This window comes from Lactuca saligna, chromosome 8 (genome assembly GCF_052625555.1).
Source record: "Lactuca saligna cultivar CGN05327 chromosome 8, ASM5262555v1, whole genome shotgun sequence".
Classification (NCBI taxonomy): domain Eukaryota; kingdom Viridiplantae; phylum Streptophyta; class Magnoliopsida; order Asterales; family Asteraceae; genus Lactuca; species Lactuca saligna.
In genome coordinates, this window is record NC_136424.1 from 59,751,883 (window position 1) to 59,768,460 (window position 16,578).

The 16,578-nt window shown below is 35.2% G+C and overlaps 1 protein-coding gene and 1 pseudogene across 4 annotated transcripts; both read right to left on the reverse strand.

The window, feature by feature from the left end:
- Positions 1–6,628: 6,628 nt before the first annotated feature.
- On the reverse strand, positions 6,629–10,750 carry LOC145012535 (TMV resistance protein N-like). The gene is made up of 4 exons (XM_078971334.1): positions 9,668–10,750; positions 9,322–9,534; positions 7,946–8,932; positions 6,629–7,862 (listed from the first exon to the last, which is right to left on the reverse strand). The coding sequence occupies exons 1-4, from the start codon at positions 10,622–10,624 to the stop codon at positions 7,293–7,295; spliced, it is 2,727 nt and encodes a 908-aa protein (XP_078827460.1). The 5' UTR covers positions 10,625–10,750; the 3' UTR covers positions 6,629–7,292.
- A 393-nt stretch (positions 10,751–11,143) lies between these two features.
- LOC145012538 (toll/interleukin-1 receptor-like protein pseudogene) lies at positions 11,144–15,729 on the reverse strand (annotated as a pseudogene). Of its 3 annotated transcripts, none has more exons than XR_013664568.1 (3): positions 15,589–15,729; positions 13,776–14,531; positions 11,144–11,989 (listed from the first exon to the last, which is right to left on the reverse strand). The product of XR_013664568.1 is annotated as a toll/interleukin-1 receptor-like protein pseudogene, transcript variant X1 (transcript). The 3 variants fall into 3 exon arrangements; XR_013664570.1 differs by lacking the exon at positions 11,144–11,989 and adding an exon at positions 12,020–12,544; XR_013664569.1 differs by lacking the exon at positions 13,776–14,531 and having other exon boundaries at positions 15,589–15,721.
- Between the last annotated feature and the right edge of the window lie 849 nt (positions 15,730–16,578).

A 16,578-nucleotide genomic window follows, 5' to 3' on the forward strand; every position in this document is an offset into this window, starting at 1 on the left:
ATAATATAAGGCAATCCATGGCCCAAATTGCAATTATCTTATAATTACAATTCCAGTCCCTTAAGTTTAATTAATCTCTTTTAGTCACAAAACTAATTACCAATTAATTATTGACTAATATTAACTAAACAATATGATTTATCCTTTAATATATTATTCCCATAATATATTAATAAATCATATTTAATCCTTTCTCTCCATAATTCATCCTATCAAGTTGCTTTGGTGAAGGCAACCCAAAAGGACCATGCACCATCGGGTCAAGTACATACCAAAATAGTTATGGACTTAGACACTAATCCAACATCATGGACTATCTCCGGTCCCATAAACTGCTTTTCCCCAGCCTCAAGCCAACAAGACGGCGTACGACACTTCTGTCCGTACAAAGCTTGATAAGGTGCCATCTTTATGCTCGAGTGGAAACTATTATTGTAGGAAAATTCTACCAAAGGTAAATGTTCATCCCAATTACCTTGGAATTCCAGGGTACATGCTCTCAGCATATCTTCAAGTGTTTGTATCATCCGTTCGCTCTAACGATCAGTCTGTGGATGGTAAGCTGTACTTAAACACAACTTGGTACCCAATTCCTCTTGTAGACTTTTCCAAAATCCCAAGGTGAAACGGCTGTCACGATCTGACACAATCGTTAACGGAACACCGTGAAGCCTCACAATTTCCTTTACATAAGAATTTTCATGCTTTTCCATAGACCATTTCTCCTTGGCCGCTATGAAATGCGCACTCTTAGTGAATCGATCAACGACCACCCAAATCATGTCGTGACGACTTTTCGTTCTCGGCAGTTTAGTGACAAAATCCATAGCAATGTCTTCCCACTTACCCATAGGCACAGACAAAGGTTCTAAACTCCCGTACAGCTTCTGATATTGTGTCTTAACTCTCGCACAAGTCACACACTCGGCCGCATACTTTGCAACATCAAGTTTCATCGTCGCCCACGTGTAGTAGGGTTTCAGATCCCTATACATTTTAGTGCAACCGGGATGAATCGAGTACATGGTTTTGTGAGCTTCTTCCATCAGAAGATCTTTGACTCCTCTTATATTAGGTATCCAAATCCGATCTTGGAACACCTTCAGTCCATGATTTTTTATACCGAACACCAACGTTTTTCCTAAACGTTCCTCCTTTCGGTCATTCTTCTCAAAAGCTTCCTCTTGAGCTTTCTTTATACTTTCCACAATGGTCGAGACAACTTCAATTCTCACTGCTCTTGGCCTCTTCCTTTCAAGATTGACTTTCCGACTGAGAGCATCAGCAACAACATTTGCTTTACCGAGGTGGTAAAGTATCTCACAGTCGTAGTCTTTAAGTAACTCTTGCCAGCGTCATTTCCTCATATTCAATTCCTTCTGATTAAAGAGATATTGGAGACTCTTATGATCATTGAAAAGTTTTCACTTCGTGCCATAGAGGTAATGCCTCCATATTTTCAGAGCAAAAACTACCGTTGCCAACTCCAAATCATGAGTCGGGTAGTTCTTTTCATGCTCTTTCAATTGTCGAGATGCATATGCGATCACCTTTTCTCCTTGGGTCAAAACACAACCCAATCCAACCCCAGACGCATCGCTATAAACAACAAAGTCTTCAAATCCATCGGGTAGAGAAAGTATCGGTGCCTCGCATAGCTTCTTCTTTAGCTTCTCGAATGCTTCTTTATGCTTATCACTCCAAGCATAAGTAGCTCCTTTGTGGGTCAAAGCTGTTAATGGAGTAGCGATAGATGAAAAGCCTTGGATAAACCTTCGGTAATATCCGGCTAATCCCAAAAAGCTTCAAATCTTCGTGGGACTTTTTGGTTGTTCCCACTTCATCATAGCTTCAATCTTTGCTGGATCAACCATTATCCCTTCTTGGTTGACCACGTGACCTAAGAATTGGACTTCTCGAATCCAAAAATCACATTTTGACAACTTAGCATACAAATTCTCCTTCTTCAAGACTTCTAACACTTCTCGCAGGTTTCTGCCATGCTCCTCTTGGCTTTTCGAATAAATTAGAATGTCATCTATGAACACTATCACAGATTTATCTAGGAACGGATTACAAACCCTGTTCATTAAATCCATGAATGCTGCTGGAGCATTGGTTAGCCCAAACGACATAACCAAAAACTCGTAGTGTCCATATCGTGTTCTCAATGCAGTCTTCTCTATATTCTGCTCTCTTACTTTCAGCTGATGATATCCTGACATAAGATCGATCTTTGAGAAATAGCTCGAACCTTGTAGTTGATCGAACAGGTCATCAATCATCAGCAATGGATATCTATTCTTTATTGTTGCCCTGTTCAGCTCTCTATAATCGATGCACATTCTCATACTTCCATCTTTCTTCTTCACAAATAACACCGGAGCTCCCCAGGGTGCTGAACTAGGTCTAATGAAACCTTTGTCCAATAATTCCTGAAGTTGCATCATTAGCTCCTTCATCTTCGTCGGTGCTAATCGGTATGGTGCTTTTGCTATTGGCGTTGTCCCTGGTAACAAGTCTATTCTAAACTCCACTTGTCTATCAGGAGGTAATCCAGGAAGATCTTCGGGAAATACTTCCGGATAATCACATACGACAGGAATGCTCCGCATCTCCTTTTTCTCCTTCTTAGCATCGATCATGAATGTTAGATACAATGTACATCCTTTGGCCAAACACTTTCTGGCTTTCATCAATGAAATGATTCCAGAATTTACTCTGTGTTTATCTCCATATACCATAAATGACACTTTCCCAGGCGGGTTTACTTTGACTATCTTCTTCTTGCACAATATCTCGGCGTCATTGGCGCTAAGCCAATCCAGTCCAAGCACGATGTCGAAACCGTTTAGTTCGATAGGCAATAATTCCTCGTGGAATTTATTCCCATTCAAGTCAATTAAGATGTTTTTCATATGATGGATAACAGGTACAAACTTGCCACTAGCAACTTCGACTAATAAAGCATTATCTAGTCTATCGACAGGCAAAGCTAGTTTTCTACCAAATTCATGCGAAATAAAGGAGTAGTTGGCTTCAGAATCAAATAAAATTTGGGCAGACAATTTGTCATCTGGAATGCTCTTGCCTTCGGCTATGGCGGAATGTTGGGTCTTGCTGCCTCCTTCTTTTTCAGGCAGTCACTCGACATGTGTCCATCCTCACCATAACCATAGCAAACTTTCTTAGTGAGGGTGCATTCATTGGCATAGGGTAAACTCTCAAATCTTGTGGTTTTGTTATGATTTCTATGTTATTAAGCACTTAATAAGCTGTATAATACAACTAGAGAAAGGTACTCACGATTTGGGATGAAAACCCAAAGATTCGTGAGAGAGAAATGACTTTTCTCTAGTTGGAAATGTAACTAATGAAATAATTTGGTTAAGAATCATATATATAGTCCTGGAATTTTTGGCAGAAACTATTTTTATTCATGCAATGAACTCTAATAATAAAGTTTTGAAATAACAGAGTTGCACAAAACCCTAGTGCATCCACTCTCCTGATATCTTCTAAAGTGTAAATCCTTAAATACTCTAACTTATACGGAAAAGTCTGAAAATTTACTGTGACTGTTCTAACTTCTATTTACAGAATGGAAATTTCGGGTTGTCACATGACCGTACACTTTCCTCGATTTATGATTATGATTTCTGGGAACTCTGATATGAAACTGTTTTGGAAACCTTTTTGTAATAACTATTGGTATTTTAAATGTTTTTGAAAGTTTAAATTTGGTATGAATTTTATGGGTGTTACACACTTAGAGATGGCAAAAAAACTCTTACCCAACGGGTACCCGAAACCCTAACCCGAGTTGATCGGGTAAATCAGCGAGTTGATCGGGGATGGGGACGGGGATGGGTATTACCCAAATATAAAAAGCGGGGATGGGGATGGGGTTGGTTTTACATGTCGGGTACCCATACCCGTACCCGAAACCGGCCCCGATGGGTACCCGATATATATATATATATATATATATATATATATATATATATATATATATATATATATATATACACATACATACATACATACATACATATATATATATATATATATATATATATATATATATATATATATATATATATTATTTATGTTTTTATTTTTAATAAGGCATAAGCAAATGTTCATTAGACAAAATAAGGTTTTCTAACAATCAAACGTATGGTTGTGGGAAGACTTTTTATGTCTTTTTTTGCAAAGAATGATTTAATTTGTAACCTTGAATGTTATTGTTCGTGTTTAAAAACATTCAGTGATTATAGTGTTATATATTAGTTATGTTAGTTTTTGTTTTGTTGGTTAATATATAATTATGAGTAATTTTTCATAAAAGTTCAAAACTTTGTAACGAGGAAAAATCCCCGATTACCCATTGGGGATCCTCGATACCTATTGGGGATGGGGATGGGGATAGATTTTTAATCCCCGATGGGGATGGGGTCGCGTATGGGGATGGGGATTGGGATTCGGGTATGGAGACAGGGAACACGAAATCCGGTATACCCGTACCCATTGCCATCCCTATACACACTCTCTTTCTCTCTCTCATACATACATTAAAAAACACATACTCAACAATATACTTAAAATTTGATACACAAGATTGTATCTCTCTCTCTCTCACACACACACACACATGCACGCACATTGTTTATGAAAAAAGTCACAAAACAAGGCATTGATATCATCCCAATCGACATTTCAAAACCACTCATCAATCAAGGAAGTCCTTTGACTGCATCCTTCACAAGGTCTGCAACCGTGAATGGAAACTCGATCTCCACCATTTCCCTAACAATAACCCCAACGCAAAAATCATCGACCCTTTTTCAGCCTCCTCTACGATAGTGAAATAAACCCAGATCCTGTAATGGGAAATCAAAACACCCAAAATCGAAGCATCTGACTTCATCATCGTCGTTTCCACCTAAATCAAAACACCGAAATTTGAAAAACACAAAATTAACATAATTATTATGGTGAGTATGTATGTGTGTGTGTGAGAGAGAGAGAGGGAGAGAGAGTAAAGGCGTACCAGTTATGTTTGTTCTCCTCTTTGATATTGAGGTATGTTCTTTTACGTTGAAAAATCGATTCAATTTCGAGAATTTCAAGATAAATTAATGGAGTTCTTTTGATTTTCGGATCTCTGAATCCCCAAATGCTGCGAGCAGTCATTTTCTAAATTTGTTTCAATTTAAGATGTTCTTGTGCTTTGAAAAATCGATTCAATTTGAGATGTTCCTTTATGAATCGTTTCATCAAAAAATATCTACAAACTCTAGGCATACGCGGTCTTTTTCCTCCTTCCATTACAAATTAGATAACCCCATGTTGATTCAAGAAAAGCCAATCCCCTTCCTTTTTTATGAGTCATTGGTCTTGAAGTGGTGTTCGGTGAGAAAAGAGAAAAGAGAAGACGAAAGATTATATATATATATATATATATATATATATATATATATATATATAGAGAGAGAGAGAGAGAGAGAGAGAGAGAGAGTACTAGTATGAGGGTGTTTAGCAAATTTTAAGGGAAGAGATTATGTAAGGACCCACTTTTTTATTTTTAATATTCTGTATTAGGTTAATATTAAAAAAAATATCAAATAAAATAGAAAAAAAATATGGCCAAGGGTAATAAAGTTTTTTCATATTTGCAAGGGATAAAAACACAACAAAATCTAAACTTAGGAATGGTCTGAGTACAAAACAAATTTTAGGGACCAAACATGTAATTTTGACCAAACTACAGGGATGATTTCAGTAATTTATTCAAAAAAAAGTTAGCACAAACACTAGTCCTAGAAACAACAGAAGAAGTATGGGGAAAGGGTAAAATTCATAAACCTATAAACAGTTCACTAATATACTGAGACTAAAGCAATCCTTCTCAGCTCTCGCATTTATCTAAGCAGGATAGGAGGGAAAAGATAGGAAATGTCATTTTGGTAGAATTGGGTTCATAAAAGTAAATGGTACCACTAATCATTTCAATTTAACCATAATAATGCAAAAAATAAACATGATGACCCTAGCAACTTCTGTGGTTTTCACATCATTCTTAGTTGCATTCGAATTCCAGTCCCTAGGATCTAAGGAAAACCTATGACTGCTGACTTCCATAACAACCTGATTGATAATCCATATGTATTTAGTATTTACCAATCCAAAGCCAACCTCATACACATGTACCCGCCGCATCTTTTCTTGTACATTGACCATTACTCACATGAATTCTTGAAAAGTACTGCAACATACATGTACCTAATGCATCTTTTCTTGCAATTAAGCTTCCAATATCTTTTAAGAACTCAGCAAATAACACAAGCATTGGGATATTCCTCTACGATTTGAACATAGTAATTCTATATCATGAAAGGCTTGTACTTGGCTGGTCCAGCAGTCACTAGCTCTGCGTTGCAAATTTTTCTAAGTTTTCTGACGGCATCAACTGGATCAATGTCTCCGATCAATGTCATTTTCTTGTCATGCATGTTCATTGCTAAGGACTCAACACCTATAAATATTTGGATAAAAAGTTTAGTCAAACTGATGGCAATGAAATGCAAATAGAATGAAAAAGAAAACAAACACAATATTAACCTGCAAGGCTGATAGCTGCTTTCATAGCCCTCCGTTTTTCTCTATCGTTGTGTACACCCACTTTCACAACTACTTTCTGCAATTGGATACAAAGTAACCAACAAACAAATGTTAATCTCAATAATGACGCTAAAAAGCATAAGTTTGATAATGGTTTTGAAGCATAGTAGTAGGATTTCTTCTGCTTATGCTCTTTATCTGTGATCACAAGGTTCAGAAGCAATTTTATTTTAACTTTCCTATTTTTGACTTCAATTTTTGTACCATAGGTATGATATCAAGATGGAAACAATTTTTTCGTGGAATATCCCTTCAAATGTTGGAATGGTAAATGTAAAAAACCGATTAACAAAACAGATTTCAACCCCCACAAAAACAAGCCCAAATAATTCTGCTTATTCCTTAATAGAAACACTCGATGCAGAAAATTTAAAGATATGTTGGTAAAAGAAGTTACTGAAAGGAAATAAGCCTCAAAACGTAAACAAAAACTGCACAACCTTCCTAGAAACAGTAAAAACCACTACAGTAGAAGGCAAAGTAGGGGAAATCAGGGGGGGAGTAGGAAACACGGATAGGGAGACAGATGGAAATGTGAATTGTGTAATGTTAACTGAGAATTCTGCAAATTAAAAGGTTGAGAGCATGAACTAAGAAGTGGAAAACAGTCAAGAGACCTGTAGGCAGAAGTAAGGTTGCCATAAGATCTTGATAGAAGACTGTGAATCATGTTTGAGTGTAAATGTACTTCTATCTTCACGTTCATTGTCCCAAAATTCTGAGCAATCTGCTGCTACTTTTGTTGTTTGCACCTGATCACCTTTATTTACCCTAGGAACAAGCTCAGCTCCAATATAACTCTCAGCTTCTAATGAACACACATATCCTCTGTGTAAGGAAAATGAAATGATATTGTATGGTGAAGTCACCAATGAGGTCTGCCTCAATGAACCAAAGGAAACATATCCTATGAATATTGTTTTTCCATCATATTCATTTGACTCTTGCATAAGCTCAAATGGTGGATCTTCATCAGGCTGTTGCTTGATAATTATATCAACATATGGAGATTTCATGTGGGTTACAATGCATATTAAGAACCCAGAAAAGTCATTGTACCAATCATGTGGAAGATGCAGTGTAAATGTTTCCCCCCTAAACAGCCTACCTGCAAACCTTTTTGGGATCTTCTGATGATCAAGAGTGACACTGACAAAATGACCTTCAAGAGCAATTCCCTGAGATGGAAAACACATATAAATTATGATTAATATGCTTGGATTTATATAATAAAAGATTAAAATTGCAGAGCCAAATTAACCTGGAGCATGGAGTCTAGTAATATGTCACCAACAAGTGTACCAAGCTTGTTCTTGCAAAGTGAGAGGCTCCACAACAACTTACAGTTTGAAACATCTCCAAGGCTTTCAAGTGATGTACACCAATCTGCTCTAAGAACGGCTATACTTGATGGCAACTCGGACAATTCTACAAGTTTTTCACAGCGGGACACATTGAGCCATTTGAGCCGAGGAAGCTGAAAGAGACTAAAATTTAGTTGTGAAAAATTATTTCCTGATAGATTGAGTTTTTCCAAGTTAGGTAAATCCCAAACAGCAGAGCGGATCTCTTTATCTCCCAAATTGCAGTACCAGAGATGCAAATTTCTTAAGCCTCTGGAAAAAAACTGCAACATTGTGTGGTGATTCATGTTGCTGTGAGGTAGAAAAGGCTCCTCTAAACAACATTCTTCTACATCAATGAAGTCATCTCCTGATTTCTTAACTTCAGTGTCACCACATGCCAAGCAAGTAACAGAAAAGTTGGTTGAATTTTTTTTACAAGATGCAACTTCTTTTCCACTATTATCCAAATGAAGATGGGGTAAATTGCTCATGTTCTGTTGTTGGAGCTTAACAATTTTGGGGCAATCTGATAACAAAAAGGTCATGAGTTTATTTAGTTGGGTAACGGGTGGAAATATCTTAAGACTTGGACAATCATCTATACATAAGAAAATAAGGTTTTCCAAGCGTCGAATTGATGGATGAATCTCTTCTATATGCAGAGAATTATGAAGAATGAATCTTTCAAGATTTGGAAGTCCATCAAAATCTGGTGTCTTGATTAGGTTTTCCAAACCATAGAGTTCCATCACTTTCAAGCGTTGAATTGGCGGATGAATCTCTTCTATATATGGAGAACCATTAAGAATAAATCTTTCAAGATTCGGAAGTCCATCAAAATCTGGTGTCTTGATTAAGTTTTTCAAGCCATAGAGTTCCATAACTTTCAAACTCGGCAGATGCTGTTGCATAAACATACAAACAAGTCAAAAGTATATCAAGCTATAATAGGAGTTTTTAGTGGTTTCACCCGTAAATCAAACCAGACCAGAGTAACCCAGTCCAAATAACCAGCATAGAAAATGAATTGTACATGTAATGTGGAGCTTACAATTTGTACATAACATTTGATCCTAACAATTTAATCTTTTTCCTCAACAAAAATGAAGATTATCCATACATATATAACAATGTGATGTTGCTTAATGACACCAATAACTGCCACAGTGACAAAACTATGTGCTCATATCCATCTAACTGCTACTTACAATTTATTCCATGAATTACTCAGGTCTATAATTATTCATCCACTTTGTTTTCATCCAATAATTAGACAAACAATAAATGTTACCTTATAACCCTCCCAAAGTTGTTTGTGCGAGACGCCATCCAATCTTAGACAACAAAGCTCCACCGATGGAAATTTAGTAGGAAAAGGAGTTGCAAGATTACCTCTCCAGTCAATCCACCGAAGGTTTTTCATGTTCACAACAATTGGAGGAACAAGTTTTACTGAACCATAACTATTGTCTTCAAATCTTATCGCTTCAATCATGTCAAGTTCCTGTGATAGAGGAACAAAATGATGTCAGGTTGGGTTAAAAGTGTTTTGTTATATATATATATATATATATATATATATATATATATATATATATATATATATATATATAATGCCAAGCTAGCTTAACCATTACCGTCGTTGCATCCATAGCACATATTTTTACAACATCTTCCTTCTTCCAAATTCTACTATGTTTTCCAGGATTGCTAGGGTGTTCCCCTCTAACAATGTGGTGTCCCATATCTTGCACCAGATCATGCATATCAAATCTTCCATTCCTAGAAATAGTTATGAGAGCCTTTTGTCTCAACACCTCTATTCCTATAACAGGGTGAAAACCACAAGCATCAAGCATCGCCATTATCCCTTCATTTTTATACTGTCCTCTATAGAAACATGCAATATCAAGGAACAACTCTTTCTCATCCTTTTGAAGTCCATCAAAGCTGATTTTTAGCTTTTCCACAATATTGGTATCTGGGATCTTTTTCAGTCTGGCTAACGCACTCCTCCACTCGTTAATACCTTTATCACATAGAAAACAACCAAGAACTGTAAGTGCTAATGGGAGCCCACCAGCATAGTAAACAACTTCTTTTGAGAGTAGCTCATAATCTTCTATACGTTTGTCACCCCGAGGTGCATGCTTGCAGAAGAGATCCATGGCCTCAACATTTTTTAACAAGGTAATTTCATGTATCACGTCGACTTTGTGAATATTTAATAAATGCACATCTCTAGTTGTGATAATTATTCGGCTTCCTTCACCGAACCAATCATGTGATCCAGCCAACGCTTTTAGTTGTTCAATGCAATTGACATCATCAAGAACAATCAAGACCTTTCTATGGCATAACCTACTCATTATCATTCGTTTTCCCTCCTCAACTCTCCCCACCTGCACTTGCCTTCGCTTCAAAATACCATAAAGAATTTTTTCTTGTAGTTTTTCCAAACCATTCTTACTTATTGATTCCTCCCGAATATTTTCGACAAAGCAAAAGCCATCAAAGTTGCTAGAGATTTCATCATAAACAGAAGATGCAAGAGTAGTCTTACCACCACCCCCAACCCCCCATATCCCAACCATGTGCACACCACCCGATCCAATTCGTAAATCCGATTTCAAACCTTGAACACGAGCCGTTATTCCAATCAGATTGCCATTTGTACTTGGAATTACTCGTTGTAAGCTGTGTGAAATGTGGTCAACAATTTCTTTGATGACCTTTGCTTCATGCCTACACATTGATATACATGGATAATTAACACATGCTCACACTGACAAAAGAAGTAATTTGTTTCATGGACCATTAAATGAAGAAAAGGAGTCTAATGACCCTTTATATCTAGTCAAAATAAAATTTGTAAAGTTAATATAACAAGTAGTTTGTAAAACTTTTCTTTGTAAACATTGAATAGTGTCAAACAGCAAAAAGTGAAACAAGATGAATTTGTTGTTGTAGCTTGAAGTGAGGCGTTAAGTACGGAATAAGAATTATAACATAGTAACATCTATCATAACTTAATTTAAGGTTATCCATAATCCTAGGACTTGAGACATCTATTAACTTACCAAACTGATCAATTGAACTATTCAAGCCGCAATTTATCAAAGTCATCAGCATTATTAAAATAATTAAAACATTTGTATAAAAAGCTTATAAGATACAAGTATAAATATGTTGTAGGTCGCACATATAATTTAAGAATAAAAAGTGCAAAAACAAAGAAAGATATCCGTTGGCAACATGCTTGGGATCCCATCCAGAAATGTTACTTGCATCCACAAGTGCTTTTCTCCAAGATTCAACCTTGGCCTTGTTCTCCAACTCATGCTTGGCCAAGGCTTCATGGTATTTCCGACTCTGTTCTCGAGGTGCAGAGAGCCATCCCCAAGGGTCATCCACAAAAGCTTGTCTCCAAGATTTAATTTTCTTCTTGTTCTCCAACTCATGGTTGTCAAATGCTTCTCCATATTTTCGTTTCTGTTTTCGTACTTCAGAGGGATCCACTTCATAAAATATGGGCATAACAATTTGGCATTTCGTTTTCTTGCATTCCATAATATGTACAAGTTCATCTAAGCACCATGAAGAATCTGCATAATTTTCAGAGAATATGACAACAGCAATCTGAGATTCTTCTATAGCCTTCAAAAGGGATGGACGGATTGAATTGCCCTGAGGAAGTGTTTCATCGTCCTTGAAAGCGTAGATTCCTTGGTTTTCAAGAGCCGTGTAGAGATGATCCACAAAAGTCTTGCGAGTATCTTCTCCTGTGAAGCTAAGAAAAACATCATACTTCCATGATTGAGAAGAAATGGCTGGAGCAGAAGGAGAAAATGATGATGAAGATGCCATTGGTGTGTTGATTTGTTGAGATAGAAGGTATGTGGTTTAAGCACACCAATATAATGAAATTTATATAGAGAAATGTGAGTTTCCAATAGAACCTGTTATCATATAAAGAAAACCTCGTCAGATTACCATGTACAAAATCTAATAACTAGTCCTTACATTCTTTTTTATTTTATTTTTTTTGTCATAAAAGCTCCTTTGAAACTATAATACACATCATGATTCAAAAGATAGACATGAATCGGTTTAGGTGATGTAAGTTAGTTTTCACACAATCACATTATACAGATTAATCTTTTACTTTTAATTCTACATTGAAATTTTTCTTAAAAGACGTGGAGGAAATTTCCCAGCATCACCAAACTTTAGCACACTCCTTTCTTAGAGAATTAGACTCTTTACTTTGCAAGATTGTACTTCAATTCCATAGGATTTGTTCCTTAATACCTTCTTTCAAGTTGAATTGATTTGAGTAAGTGAATACCTTTCCTTCCTCCACCGCTTGACTATTCTCTCTCAATTCTCTAAATAGGTTTAGCCATCGAGTAGATGTAATGAACAAATAGTTATAATTCTCTTATATATTTACACGTGTTTTGTAGTTTCAGCATTTGGCCACCACACTTCTGGATTGTACGTACATTCCCACCCTAAAATTATATTTCATCAATTATGTTATTTGCCAAATAACTTATAGCCCCAAATTTCAGCATTTACTCCAAATACATATACACCACTATTTGACTTACCCTTCCATACAACAAGATATGGAATTCATCAAATAATAACTTAGGTCGTATTTACATAATTAGTATTTCAAAATTTGTAGGTATTACAGTTCTCCTGCCTTGAAACAGATTCTGTCCCCAAAATATGACAAGGGAAAACATCTCAGGCTCATCTCTCCTAGTTTCATCTTCAAATTCTCATGAAGCAGTGTCACCTCAAGTAGTTTCCTAACAAACATAATCTAATGTCTCCTCATCTTTAGCATCATCATCCTCCAGCAGAAAATATCCCACATTATTGTTTCCTAGATTTTGTTCTCTTTGGATCACAACGGATATGTACACAGTTATAATTTAATGTCATCATCTATCTCTCACAGATAAAGCCTTCACGATTCTTCACCAAGTCACTATTATATTACAACTTTCACAATTATACCATTTATTATAAAATTCACTCATAATCATCATTCGGTATAAGTCCATTAATTTACCATCATATAAACATACAACCCTAACCTATTAGTTTCATATCGCTTATCTTTACAAACCTGCCTGCCCAAAACTACAGATGATATATGGGTCTACATCATACTTCCATTAAGCCTAAGCCTATGACTCCATCTCATTTCAATTATTCTACTAATAATCATCTCATATACCTTACAGCAATTTACCCTACTTCTGATTTTAGTCCTCTACTGTGTTGCCTTTAACACTTATCAGGTTCTCAACTAATGATGCATAGAGTGTCTAAATAAATGACCATACCATTCATCATGATTTAACAACAATATATCTATGATCATGTGCCAATCCCCAGTCAAAGATTCGTTTAAATGTCCCCAGGCCCCTGTTCGACTGTTTTTTAGTATCCACAACACATATACACATCATTACACTCGTTTTCCTCCAATTCCGTTTGATTATAACTTACATAACAACATATTAACTTCATAAATACTTTAATTCAATCATCTAACTATACTAATTTGAGTAAATTAGATGAAAATACGTTTCTGACATTCCAGATCAACACTATTCTTAACATTTTATAAAAATTTACCAAAAAACTTGTATAAAACTGCATTAATACTTCAATTTCTTTATTGATAGCTTATACTTTATCAATTTATCACTTTGAGGAATATACCTCAAATTTCCAGCAACACCAGACTTTAGCAGACTCCCTTTCTAAGCTCTTTACTTTGCAATCAACTTACTTTTGCAAGCTTATACTTCAATTTCTTCTTTCAACTTGAATCAATTTGAGTACATGGATACCTTTCTCCACCGTTTCACTTTCCTAGCTCCAGAGCCCCTCCAAAATTGATGGAAAGAACATTCTTTTGAAAACGAGTTTTTCTTGGTAAAATTATTGACAGTTAGAAAAGGACAAATTTAGCCAAAATTCTTTATTAGTTTCCAAGAAATAGCGAAAATGACCCAAATAACCAACAAAATTGCAGTTGGGACTTCATGGGCTACAGTGCCGTGTATTGGGTTGCGATCTCCCCTAAAATCCATCTCTGATAACGTTCATCATACTTAGTTGTCACACAATGGTGGCAAATAATCAGTATAATCTCAAGCCCAAGTAATCATACTCAACTCTCATTCAGCAGTACAAATCATAACAAGTATATAAACAAGTTACCAAATAGCAACATGCCAGCTCTTAGGCCATTTCAATCCTCGAGTGTGTTACACTAACACTTACCATTACCTTAATTCACACATGTGATGTCTCTTTTAACCTATTATGCTCCTCGAACCTTTCAGAATAAAAGTTTCACTATAATCACCAGAGTTTGCTAAATGAGCCTTGTCAATTTATAACTTTCACCGCTTACACCTAGGGTTTAAACTAGCACCTAGGGATTTCGAAGATAGCTTCGCACAAACTCCCCTGTTTTTCATAGCAATGAAGATAATAAGAATGTGTAGCCTAAATGATAAGCATGAAAGCATAAACTCCACAATAAATATAAATGTACAAATTTTATAACAAAAGTAAAAAGTAAAATCTCCATGACACTTATAAATACATGCCTTTCAGCTTTCACATGTTAACACTACCTCAACCATTAGTTGACAGAACCTGCATAATATATCAAAATTTTTGCTTTATATGCCCATCCATCATAATCCAGCACCTTTAGTTCTATCTATCAATTCCAACCAAGAACATTATCGTGTGAATTACAAACACTTTCCCCTACCCTCTCCATGATGAAATTATCAGTTAGCTTAATACAACTTGCCACCATCTTTATTCTCAACTAATGATGCATAAAGTTTCAAGTTTGAAGACCATATATACCTTTCATCATATGTGAACACCAATCTATATTGTGCCAATGCTTTAGATGATAATTATGTTTTAGGTGGACCCATGTTTACACCAAAAGAGCATTTCCATCATTAACCGGACTCATTTTCAAACACTCAAACACATCAATTGATAAGTGGTTAACAACTAGTAACTTTTATTTGATTATAATGTTATCTACTTATCATGAATTTCCCAAATAGTCGATGCTTTAATTTTAACGTAGCAAAGCAATATATGAATTTAAATAGTGCCAGGCATACATGGATTACTCGATAAACACACACTGGGGACCAATCCCCTCTCAAAGCATCGATTAAATGTCCTCATCCTCCTGTTAGACTTCTTTTTGTATACACATCATTAGACTTATTCCCCCCTAATTACATTCGTTTATAACACACATAACAACATATTAACTTCAAAAAAAAATGTTTAAGTGACTCAGCTAGCTATACTAATTCAAATAACTACACAACTTTGACTAAATTAGGTCAAAATAACATTCCAGATCCACATTTTTCTTAGCTTATTGGTAAAAATCCAGTCAATAACTTGTATAAAACTTCATTAACACTTCAATTTATTTATTGATAACCTATAATTTATCAATCTATGAGTTTGAGGAACGTACCTCAAATTTCCAGCAAGACGGAACTTTAGCAGACTCCTTTACTTTGCAATCAAACTTACTTTTTTGCAAGCTTATGCTTCAATAGTTCAATTCAATTTCTTCGTAAGTTCTTTCTTTCAACTTGATCGATTTGACTGGGTTAATACTTTCCTCCTCTATCTCCCGACCACGGTGCGAAGTGTTGGTCATTAAGCCCAAAAAAAGCTGTGGCAGCCCAAAAGCCTTGAAACAGCCTATTCTCTTCTGGGCCCATGGCTTCTACAAATTAACGTGGGCTTCCGTTCAAATCTATGGGTTATATATATTCAAATCAATATCGTTCGTTCAAGATAAGTTTATATATCTTTGAACTATATATTCATTTAAACTTCCAAAATTTTTAATTTATTATAATTAGTTAATATATTAATTGTAACATGTTACCTATATAAAAACATTATTTTTCACGTTTTTTTTATACTTTTAAATTTTGTTAAGTAGAATACATAAAAATTAAAGAAAAATATTGTAGTTTTCATATGTCTAAAAGAAACTATTCAATGATGAAATACATTGTGACGATAGGATCTTCTTTGTGTGTATCAAAAATTTAAAAAATCAAGTCATTTGATTGATTTAAAGCAAATATTATCAAAAAATCAAAGTTATTGAAATTATACGGTCTCAAGTTTCTTTCTATTTTTTGTAATTTTTGAAATTTAATTTAGATGATATTTTTATGTTTCATATATTACAAATAGAACCCATAAATACATTCTTGTTTTAGATTATAAGCGTGAAAGATCTTGAAGTAACAAACAATCAACGTTGATGTAAATTTTATGATGTTGGATCATTCTTTAAGTATAAAAGTATTGTTTCTCAATAAATTAAGTAATTAGTCAATTGTACTATAATGTTATGATTGTAGCGGAAATGATTAGAGATGTTAGGGGTGTTTATTGACACATATAATCTAGACTTTTACCATGTTCTAATATAGCATGAATA

Coding starts and splice junctions, on each gene's coding strand:
- LOC145012535 (XM_078971334.1), bottom strand. CDS start 10,624: ATGGTTGGGATATGGGGGGTTGGGGGTGGTGGTAAGACTACTCTTGCA. Junction 8,933..9,321: donor AACTTTGGGAGGGTTATAAG/GTAACATTTATT, acceptor TTTATGCAACAG/CATCTGCCGAGTTTGAAAGT. Junction 7,863..7,945: donor TACTAGACTCCATGCTCCAG/GTTAATTTGGCT, acceptor TTTCCATCTCAG/GGAATTGCTCTTGAAGGTCA.